The sequence below is a fragment of the Mustela nigripes genome, chromosome 2 (assembly GCF_022355385.1).
Source record: "Mustela nigripes isolate SB6536 chromosome 2, MUSNIG.SB6536, whole genome shotgun sequence".
Taxonomy (NCBI): domain Eukaryota; kingdom Metazoa; phylum Chordata; class Mammalia; order Carnivora; family Mustelidae; genus Mustela; species Mustela nigripes.
In genome coordinates this window covers 70,948,146-70,959,295 of record NC_081558.1, presented here as the reverse complement: position 1 = coordinate 70,959,295, position 11,150 = coordinate 70,948,146, and the positions used below count along the sequence as shown (strand labels likewise).

Below are 11,150 nucleotides of genomic sequence, written 5' to 3'. Positions count from 1 at the left end.
TTCGGCTATTCCCTGTCCCTTCCACCAGCAATCTCCTGGCTTTTTGTCCATGCTGTATGAGGAGGTGGGGTCTCTGAGCCCCGGGGGGGGGGGGGGTTAGGCTCTAGGGGCACCAGAATGTGGAGACAGTACACCCATGGAGTGCGGAGGCCACTGCCCTGGGCAACCCAGGCGCTCAATCTGGCATCTTCAACCACCTGGTCACGGACTCCTGGAGGACCTGATTCTAGACCCTGAGCTACTTGCTCAGAAGGTACTTTATTCCTTCCCGGGCTGCCGAGTGTGCTGGAGACGGATGCTCCCCAGCTGACAGGCAAGGAGATGGGGTCCTGTGGGTACTTCCTCCTTGGCACACAGGTGGTCTGGGACGGGCCCAGAATGCAGCTTGGGACACCCCCCTGTGTCTCTGGTTCATGGAACAAGAAGACTGGGGAAACGGGGACCGGAGAGCCCTAAAGTTCCTGGACCCTGCCAGCAAGTCTAGGACTAGGCAGCGAGTTCTCCTCTGCTGAAGAGCACCCCCATGGCAGGACGGGATCCAGGTGGACTCTGGCCCCTCCCCACATCCTCTTGGGAGCCCCCAAAATCCAGGCTCGTGTGGCCGCAGAGTGGGAGGGGTACTCAGCTCAGGCCTCGGGGCTGGTCACATCTTGGTCAGGCGCAGCACGTTGAGCCGCACAGGAAGGAAGGTGGCGCCGGCTGCGTAGGCTATCTCCCGCAGGACACCCTCCCACTTCTTCTCATCCTCATTATATCTGGTGGTGAGAGGGAGGAGTGGGGACAGGGACACAGAGCTGGGTCAGCAGAGTGGGCCCCAGCGGGGGAGGGGTGGCTGAAAATGTCCCTGAAGCCCCAGGCCCATCTCCAGAAAGGTCTGGTTCTGGAGAATTCTCATGCCCTAGGAAAGGACCCCCCAGCACAAGGCCCACCCCCCAAAGAAGAGCCACCCCACGTTCCAAGAAAGGTCACCTCTCAAGGAATGTCACACTCCTCCAGGAAGGCCTGCATCTCCACAGCACCTCCTCTGGAGAATTCTGTACTCAGCACTCCACATGTCCCCCCAAGACCCCCTGTCCACACGTAGCAGTGGGAATAAGGGCAGTTTCAGCAGGTGCCCCAGGTACCGAAACCTCTTCCCTCCACCCCCAGAAAGGGCCAGCTTGGAAAGTGATGGTTCTGGGCAGTTGGGGTCCAGCTTCTTCTCAATCCTGGCCCCAGCTTTCCCCTCCAGCAAGAGTACTCAGGACAGAGTGGGGAGGAAAGACCTGGCTCCCTCTTCAGGGCCCCCTCTACTCCCAGGGGCCCGTTTCCATGGGTCTGGGCCCTAAGCCTGGGCCAGCTCCTGGCTGCGGCATGCTTGAGCCTTCTCAGTCGGGTGTGGTCCCCTGTGAGCCCATAGACACCTTGCCAGTCAAACGGGAAAGAACCGGGCTGAGCCGGGCATGTCTGCTGTCCCTTCCCCAGGGGGCTCTCTGGAAGAGGATCACCCTATCCCCAGATGAGCTTCCCAGGTGTCACTGGGGGGCATCAGCCTTGCTTGGGGACTACCCTGGGCCCAGGCTCACCTCCAGATGTCATTGAGCTCTCTGGGGACCAACTCTCCAGACTCAGTCTCCAGCGTGGCAAAGCCACCGATGGCATACAGGGTGCCCGCCAGGCTGACCAGGCTGAGTGAGCTGCGTTCCTGGGGGAAGGCCTCGAAGTGTGCCCACCTGGTGGGAAGGAAGGGGCGTGAAGGGGTGTGTCACCCAGGGGCCTCGGCAGCCCCAGCACCCACAGCTGTAGCTACAAACCCCTTGGAAACCCGAATCCCAAGCACCCATGCTCCCAGCACAGCCTCCTGTGTCCTGACCCTGCTAGCACTGCCCTCTGGTCTTCCCCATTCTCCTGCCCCTCCCATTTCCCTTCACGGCTCCCTGGTCATAGCATCCAGTCTACCCTGTGCTATCCACCATGGATTCCCCCAGTGGCTCTCCTTTGCTCCTGAACTAATTCTTCCAGGGGAGCCGCCCTCCCCTGATGCCCGTGCCCCACCCTTCTTCCCCTCTTCACTGCCCAGTTATTCTCAGGGTCTCTTCACTCCGCTCCTCTGACCCTGAAATTGGGCCTTCATCCCTACGCTCCAAAACAGCTCTCCGGTCCCCAGCCACCACAGAACATAAAATCCAGGCACAACACACATCTCTGTTGATGTGACATTCTCAACTCCCACCTGCCCACCTCCCACCTGCTCTCATGTCCTCAGATTCCTTCCTGGATAATGCATCCACCCCCACAATCCCTGGGGCTTGGGCCTTAGCTTCTCCCTCTTATACTCTCTCTCCTGAGGGAGTTCATCCCCTCCGTTTACTGTTGTACCCAGATCTCTCCAGCTCAGCATTTCCTCCGCCCTGATGGGCTCCTCCTGGGCACTCCCAGGCCCCTCAAATCCACATGTCCTAACTGGACCCTCTAAGTGCTACTCTAAGTGTGACCCGTGGACCAGCAGCATCAGCAGCACCTGGGCTGGGATGCAGGGCGGGGAGGGAGCAGGGGTTGTTAGAAATATACACTCAGGCCCTTCCCCAGGCCCGAGAATAAGAATCTGCATTTTAACATGACCCCTAGGAGATTCGTGTGCACATCACAGTGGGAGATGCGCTGGCCATGTGCGTCCCCTCTGCCTCATCTCCGTGGTGCCCCATCTGCAGGCTACCACCCCCTCCCACTCTATGACTATACCCTTGCCTCCTGGGAAATCTCTAATCTGTTCTCTGCATCAGCTGTCACCTAAGACATACAGATGTGAGCCTAAAACACATCACAGGCGTTTCACCGCTCTCAGGATTAAGTCCCCCAGCCCTGCTTGCCCCCTCTCCAGCCCCAGTACCCCCATCCTCACTTCCCCATCCCCATCCAATCTTTCCTCCAACAGGCCTGCCTTTTCCCTCCTAACTGCCTTGGCACCAACTTTCCTTGGCCTGGGGCATCCTTCTCCCGCCATCCCTTTTGCTGGCGAAGTCCAGGTGGACTGCCGGTTCAGTTTTCCCCTGACCGCCCAGCACCAGACTCCTGCCCAGTATGACTCTGTACAAGGAACCAGGCGTCTCCCCCCGCACTCCTGGGAACTGTCTCTTGCAGACCACGCTGGCCCTAACCCTGGCCCCAAATCGTGGGGGAAGCCCCCCTCATGGCTGATCAGGAGAGAGAGGCTACTTCTGTGCTGATGTCCAGGGGCAGCAACCGTGGTTCCTGCCAGGGCCATCACAGAGCGAGCCAACAGGTCCAAAGTCACACAGCCAGGCAGTCACAGTGGGGCCCTTGGTCTCTGGCTGCCTAGGGAAAGGGGCAAGAAACAGCCATACTTGTTGTCTGTAATGCTGTACACTTCAGCTGAACTGGTCAGCCCCGTGTCTGTGACCCCAGCGGCTACAAAAATGCGGCCATCGTGGACGGTGGCCCCGAAGAGGGAGCGGGCCGTCTGCATGGGTGCCAGCTCCTTCCACTCGAACTTCTTAGGGTCGTAGACGCACATCTTCTTCAGGCACTTCCTGGGGGATGGAGGACAGTAAGTGAGAGGGCAGAAGCCTGAACACAGCGCCGCTCCTCTGGTTCAGCCGCTCTGGATGCCTTGCCCAGGCAGCCCGCACAAATCCCCGACAGCCTGGGGAGACTGTGCTCCCGCTCTGGCCTACAACCCTGCTGCTGCCCTCGCTCCAGTCCCGAGCCTTACCTGTCACTGCCTTTGCCGCCAATGACGTAGACCAGGTCCATATGGGAGAGCACCGCGTGGCCGTACACGGCGTAAGGCAGAGGATCCGATTCGCCCCATTTGAACGACCTGGAGGAGACAGGAGTCGGGCGAGCGCCGGGTTCAGGAGTGAGCTGGGTCCCTGCCTCTGCATTCACCCACATACCCAACACATATCCGGGGTACACCCGATGTATTACCGGCACCTCTCGGGTGCCCGCTCCCACTCAGCGGCCCACCGCTCTGCCCCTACCCAAATCCGCCTCGGCCTGCAGCCCGGGATTCTGGTCCTGGCCCCGGCCACCGCCTAGCCCCTCAACCCCGCCCCCGGGCCCCTCAACCCCGCCCCAGCCCCTGCTCGCAGGCCCCGGGCTCTGGCTCTGGCCCCCGCCGTCCTCTCAACCCCGCCCCCGGGCCCCGCCCCAGGGCCCCCAACCCCGCCCCCAGCCTCCGCTCTCAGTCCCGGGCTCTGGCTTTGGCTCCAGCCGCGCCCCTCTAACCCCGCCCCGGGCCCCAGCTCACAGACGGTCGTAGCACATGACCGAGTCTAGACTGCGCTCGCCGTCCTTGAGCTCTCGGCCGCCGACCACGTAGATGGAATTGAGAGCCTCTCCCAGGCCGAAGAGGCAGCGCGGCGAGGGCAGCGGCGGCATCCCCAGCCACTCGGAGTCCAGGTGGTCAAACTGCGGGTCAGGCGTCCAGTCAGCCACCGGCCCCACACCCCCCACTCTCCCAGCCCAGCACAGCACAGCCCCACCACCCTGGGTCACAGATGAGGCCGGGTCTCCAGGTAAGGCCAGCGCAACCTGGAGGCCATCCCTGGAGGCAGTACCCTAACCTCCCTCCAGGATGAGAACCAGGGAGGGCCCCCGGAGGTGGGCGCCCAGAGACCACATCACAGCACCACAATGGGGCCCCTCACGCAGAGCCATGTCCCTTCCCCAGTACAGCTCGGGAACTGAGGCCTGCCTGCCCTCCGTTTTCCACCCAACCCCACTGTACAGAAAACTGTACAGCTCTACCAACCATACCCAAAAGTCTGACGCCCTGTTACACCTCCACAGTCTTACATCCATATCTGTGGCTCAGCTTTCTGAGGGAGCAATGTGCCGATGGGCACTTTATAACCATCTATAACCTTCAAACAACCTTATCAAGCAGGAAGAATAATATCCCCAGTTACAAACGGAGGCCCAGAGAAAATAAACAATGCCCACGAAATACCTTGGCTGGAAACTGCTGGAGTTGCCCCCTTCCCTCCCTACCCCCCCCCACGTTTAACCCTGATGCCTAGTTGCCCCTCAACATTCTCTACAATTGGTCAGGCCTCACCAAGCACACCACTCACTAGGCTCATTCCAATCCGTGTCCCTTGCTCACCATTCCTCAGGCAGAAGCGCCCTAACTTCCCTTCATGTGTCCAAATTCCACTCAAATGGCAAGACCCAAACCTACATGGCCAGTCACTAGGAAACCACGTCTGCCCTCTGAGATCCTGCAGTACCCTATGACTTGGACTGGTCACCTGACTCTACTGGTCCTTTCTGGCCCTCAGTTTTCTCATCTGTACAGTGAGAAGACTAGGCAGGATGGTCCCTGTGTATAGGACACTCTTATTCTATACTCCACTCCTGGCCTCATGCCAAGGTCCTGCCCCAGACCCTTCCACTGCTCCTCCTTCTCACTTTGCCTGATCCCAATCCCTGTGCAGAGAGAGGGCCTCCAACATACTAGACCTCCCTGGGGCTCACATGCCCCTGAAACTGAGACATCAGTGTTACACTAATTGCCAGTTGCCTATAACTGTCTTCAACCTTCAGGTAAGTGGCTGTCAGTCAACCTCTCTGGTCTACATCTCATCTTAGACACAGTGGCACCCCCAACAAGTAGACACAAGTCTCTCATGGGCCCCAAAGCTGACCCCCGTTCCCAGAACCAGCACTGGCTGCCCCTCCCAGGGCTGGGCAGGCACCTGCAAGAAGTAAGCACTCATGGGGTCCTCTTTGTTGTCCTCGTTGTAGAAAAGGCCCCCAGCCACAAAGACCTGGTTCTCCTTGGTCACGAGGCTGACATGGTTCTTGGGGATCTGGGTAGAGAGGGAGGCACAGTAACACTCGTTGGCTGCCGGATCATAGGCCACAGCCCCCTCCTCACTGATCATGAAAATGAGGTCCTGCAGGAACATGCCAAAGCGCAGAGTGTCATTGAGGATCCCGGGTAGGATGCGTTCCGCCTCCTCCTCCTCGTCCTCCGCCTTGGCTTCGCCCGCGCTCTTGTCAGCGGCCTTGGCCCCTGCTGCCTCCTTCCCCTTGTCCTTCTTCTTCTTGCGCAGCACGGTGAGGCGGCCCTCGTGCGCGTCCTTCACCATCTGCACCTTGCGCAGCAGCTCCGGCTGGGCACGCACGAGAGGGTGTTTCTCCACGCGGCTCTCCAGAAAGGCCCGCGGCAGCAGGCGGCAGCGCACACTCTCAAAGACGGTGGGCAGCGCCCGCTGGCGCTCCTCCTGTGCCTTGGCGTCGCCGCTGCCCGCCCACCGCATCACTGCCTCGAACACGGCCTCTTCCTTCTCCACATTGAGGCCGTCACTGGAGATGATGGCGATGAGCTCGTCGGCCGAGAGCCCGAGGAAGTCGGCGTCGCGCGCCACCAGCGAGAAGCGCGCGCAGATGAAGTCGCGGGCGGCCACGGCCAGGCGCGCACAGTCCAGCAGGAGGCCGAGGCGGAAGACGGCCAGGCAGTTGGCGAGACACAGGCGCTTCTGTAGGAAGGACACGCAGATGGTGAAGATGGATGGGATCTGGAAGCGGTGCGCCGCGGCAAACAAGTCCTGCACGCTCGCCTCGTCCAGCGCAATCTCTGACGTGTACAGGTAGTGCAGCACCTGTGCCACCACGTCCGGGGACACCTCCTCCAGGCGCACCTCGCCCGCGTGCTCGGGCTCGGCCAGGAAGCGTGCGCGGAAGTAGGGGCTGCAGGCGGCCAGCACCAGGCGGTGGCATGGGAACTCGCGGTCACCCACCTGTACCACACAGTCGAGAAACTTGCCGTGGTCCAGCATGTCCTTGAGCCCGTCCTGCAGGAGCGTCTGCTGATACAGACGCTGCTCCTCTGCCTGCTCCAAGCCCAGCGTCATGGTGGGTGGCTTGGGGGTGCTGCTGTCTAGCCGGGGCCTCCTCTTTCTATTCCCCTGCTTTCCTTCTGGGTCACTCTTCGTCTACGCAGCTGTCTTCGCGGGGCTATATATAGAGGTGGACAGGGCCCTGTAAGGCGAGCTGCCTGGCTTCCTGCACATGACACAGAGGGGACAGCTGGGCAGGGGACCCCTCCCAGAGCGGCCTTGACTCAGCCCCGGGCGCTTATGGGACAGGGGTGGGGAATTTGGGCCTATGAGGGCCTCAATGCCTCATTTCTAAATGGAGCACAGCAAGGCCTTGACTACATTCCTTGGTCAGGCAATGCCCCTGAGGGGAGGAGTTGACCCAAGCTCTGCCCCTCAGTCCAGGGAGAGAGAAGCATCGGTGTCCCTCCCCCAGGATCTCCCTTGTTCATGCCTCCTGGGCCTTTCTGTCTGGGTGCTTCTGTGTTCCTCCCTGAGTATATCTCATCCCAGCCATCCCCGGATATAGGGGTTTCCTGTTCAATGAACTTGGAAAGGCATTCACTCATTGGAGACCTTGTTGCCGTGTCTTTTAAATGGGAAGACCTTACCCCTTCCTACTCCAAATCTGAGACCCTCCTTAGACTGTGCAAGAAAGCAAGAAGGTGCCTTAGGATAAACTTGGTCACTACTTTTCTAAGGGCCTGCACAGGTCACATGGCTCTGTTGAGCCTCAGTTTCCCTTTCTACACAATGGGGAGTTTCATGAATTAGAGTCTAAGGACCTCAGCTCTGCTGAGGTTCAGTGTTCCTGGGAATACACTGTCTCAGGGTTTTAACATTGTAAGGTGTCAGACATGCTAAGAAAGTAATTTTCTAGGATTCAACTATTCTAGGTACTTAAATTCCCAGGGTTTTAACATTCTAGAGGAGGGACAGTCTGGAGTCTAATGTTCAAAAGTAACACTCTAAGAGTTTAATATTGCAAGATAGCTGTCTATGCTCACTGTTCTTGATTCATATAAGCTTGATCAGAGCCTACCTTGGCCTTGGGGCCCTTGCACCCTGTCTACCATCGAAGAGGTGTCAGGGTAAAGGCCCAGGGTGGCCAGTACTGATGCCCAGCCTTCTCTGGACTTACCACCCTTCCCCCACTACACACGCACACAATCAGCCGCAGCCACCAAGATTAACTTGTTCCCAAAGTGCCAGAAGCTGCAGCTGTGGGTTAAATTTAGCCCCCAGGACACTAGTGTGAACTGTTATGGGACATTCTCCCATCATTCCTCTGAGTCACTTGTTTATAACCTCGAGCTTGTGGGGTGGAGGGATTGGAGAGGAGACCAAAAGATGGCCCAGGTCTGAGTCACCTCCCCTTTTTTGATCTCAGAGATGTCACTGCCTGTCCCCCATGAGCAATGCCTTCAGCCATCATTTGTTCACCCCACCAACAGGTCTAAGAGAGGCAGCCGCTGGACAGATTCTGGAGGTGGTCCTGTCCCTCTTGTGGAAAGGGTCAAGTCTCACCCCAGGGCTTCCAGCCCAGCCCTGACTGTAGACCATTTCCAACAGGGACCATCAGTGAAGATATCAGGCTCTGAGGGGCTGAGCAAGTTGGTCAGGTCACATAGCTGGCAAGAGCCCGCGCCAGGCTTCAAAGCAGATGTGCTCACCTCCGGAGACTGTGGGAATCCCTCCCTACCATATTGCTTCCCACTAATTAACAAGAACAACAAAAATTAGCGGCTGTTTCATTTTCCAAAGACCAGGACAGAAAGTATATATGGAACAATTAACTTATGTTTATCAGGTGACTCAATGACATATTTTTAGATTATGATGACTCCCATAGTGTTCACTCCCTCCCAGGCATTCCACTAGCGTATTTATATGTAGCTCATTCATTCATCAAGAACCTGCTGTGCACTCTGTTCAGTGCTGAGGATTCAACAGTGAACACATCAGGCAGGAATTCCTGTCTTTATGGTACTTACATTCAGCCCAAGTCATGGGGGGAGTCAGCAACAAGTAGTTACACAGGATGTCAGATAATAGTAACTGCTAAATAACAAGTGGCAGAGAAGGGGTCATGGAAAAGGACAGGTGGTAGTGGTAATAATTTTAGTGGAACAGTCAGGATGAACTCACTGAAAGGATGCCATTTGAGCAGGTTCAAGCCATGGGTTAGGAGGATTCTGGGTGGGGGGGTGGGGTACAGCTTGAGCAAAGGCCCTGAGGCAGGAGTGCACCTGGCAGGTTCCAGTGGGGCTGGAACAATGAATGAAGAGGTGAGTAGGAGGGAAAAAGGACGGGGGGTTAGGGTGGGGGAATCATGTAGGGCCACTTGGGCCAGTTTTTCCTTTCAGTGAAATGGAGTGCCACTGTTTATTGTTTATAGTTATGAGAAATGCAAACATATCCATAAGTAAAGAGAATAATATGTCAGTTTAACATGTACCCACCTCCCCATTTCAGCAACTATCTAGTCACCAACTCATGGCCGATCCTGTTTCACCTCTGCCCACAGCCACTCTGGTAGTCACCCAAAGAGCCAGCCAGGGATTGGATGTGAGTACGGGAGAGAGGGACATAACTGCATGGCTTTTGGTTGACTTAAGGGAAAATGTCATCTCACTTCATCCTTTTAATTTTTACTCATTTATTTTTTTTTAAGATTATTTATTTGAGAGAGAGAGAGAGAGCATAGAATCAAGGGGAGGGGCAAAGGGGGAGGAAGAAGCAGACTTCCCACTGAGCAGGGAGTTCAACAATGGGAGACTCCATCCCAGGACCCCAGGTCATGACCCAAGCCGAAGACAAATGCTTAACTGGTTGAGCCACCCAGGCGCCCCTCATTTTTACTCATTTAATCTTACCCAAAATTATATTATTTACCCCCTTTTATAGAAACTGAAATTTAGATGGCCAGCAAATAGTCTTGTCATGTTTTCTTTTTAAACAGCTTTGTTGAGGCAGAAGTGACACAATTAACTACATGTACTTAAAGTATAAAATTTGATAAGTTTTTTAAAAAAGATTTTATTTATTTGAGAAAAAGAGAGCGCATGAGCATGAGGTAGATATAGAGCATGATGGGATTTGGAAGGCCCACAGAGGGAGAAGGAGAAGCAGACTCCCCACTGAGCAGGGCATCCAATTATGGCGGACTCTATCCCAGGATCCCGGGTCATGACCTGAGCCAAAGGCAAATGCTTAACTGACTTGAGCCACCCAAGTATCCCACAATTTGATAAGTTTTGATATATACACACACATACCCATGAAACTATATATATAGTTATATATAACTATATATATATGAAACCAGCACCACAATCACGTTAAAAGAATGTATTCATCAGCCACATGTCCTTGTGCCCTTCTTTAATCCCTCCCCCATCTCTCCCCACAACAACTCAAGCCTAGATAGTCACTAATCCACTCCATCACCGTCATTCATTTGTATTTTGTAAAGTTTTATATAAGCAGAATCATGGCGTCTGTCTTTCTGTTCTGACTTCTTTTACACAGATAACTATTTTGAGCTTCAGCGAGTTTGCCCACTCATGTTCTGCCTTCATTAGGGATCTTAGCACATCACAAGGGTTATTTAAGAAAAATGCCAAGTCAAAATCTTGAGAAAATTTACACGCATTTCTCCGAGGTCAGAGAACACCTTGCCAATGCACCAAGAAATTCAACAACATCTGCTGCCCTCAATGCATGAACAGGCCTCACCCTGACGTAGGCTTGTGGGGCGATGACTCAGCTGCTGAGTATTTGCTGGAGTATTTCCTGCTATATGTCCATATGTGGCAGACAGTTGTCACTCTTGGTGGTCTCCTCACATCTCCTAAGTAGTCTTTCTATGTTTGGGACAGTCCCACATCAGTGGTCCTTCCCCAGGGTAGAAACCAGAACTTTCCCTGATCTCTGACAGTCTAGAAGAAAAAAGAAGATATCAGTAACCAAGGGACCTCAAAGACACAGTGAGACCTATGTAAAGTGAAGCCCCCCAGTTTACAAGGCTGACTGCCACTGAGCTCTTTGGTGCTACAATAAACAATTTATTGAAAAGATGACTTCTGGCCTACACAATATGGGACTCATTTCTCCCCATTCTTCTCTGTTAAGTACAATGATAAACCATGGAGATATGCAAGAGGCAATTAAAGGGTAACTCAGAAAGATGGAAGAAGGATGACTAATTGGTTTGGGAATCTAAGAATGAAGGAACATCTCAGCAACAGGTGTCTCCCTCACACACACCCAGCAAAGGATGACCCGGGTGGGTTTATTCATCTCACAAATTGAACAGGAGTC

General features: G+C 55.2%; 1 protein-coding gene across 1 annotated transcript; it reads right to left on the bottom strand.

Annotated features, from left to right (window-relative positions):
- Nucleotides 1–88: 88 nt before the first annotated feature.
- On the bottom strand, nucleotides 89–6,894 carry KLHL40 (kelch like family member 40). Its single transcript, XM_059390768.1, has 6 exons — nucleotides 5,703–6,894; nucleotides 4,253–4,413; nucleotides 3,713–3,820; nucleotides 3,345–3,530; nucleotides 1,566–1,712; nucleotides 89–755 (listed from the first exon to the last, which is right to left on the bottom strand). The coding sequence occupies exons 1-6, from the start codon at nucleotides 6,861–6,863 to the stop codon at nucleotides 644–646; spliced, it is 1,875 nt and encodes a 624-aa protein (XP_059246751.1). The 5' UTR covers nucleotides 6,864–6,894; the 3' UTR covers nucleotides 89–643.
- Nucleotides 6,895–11,150: the final 4,256 nt, after the last annotated feature.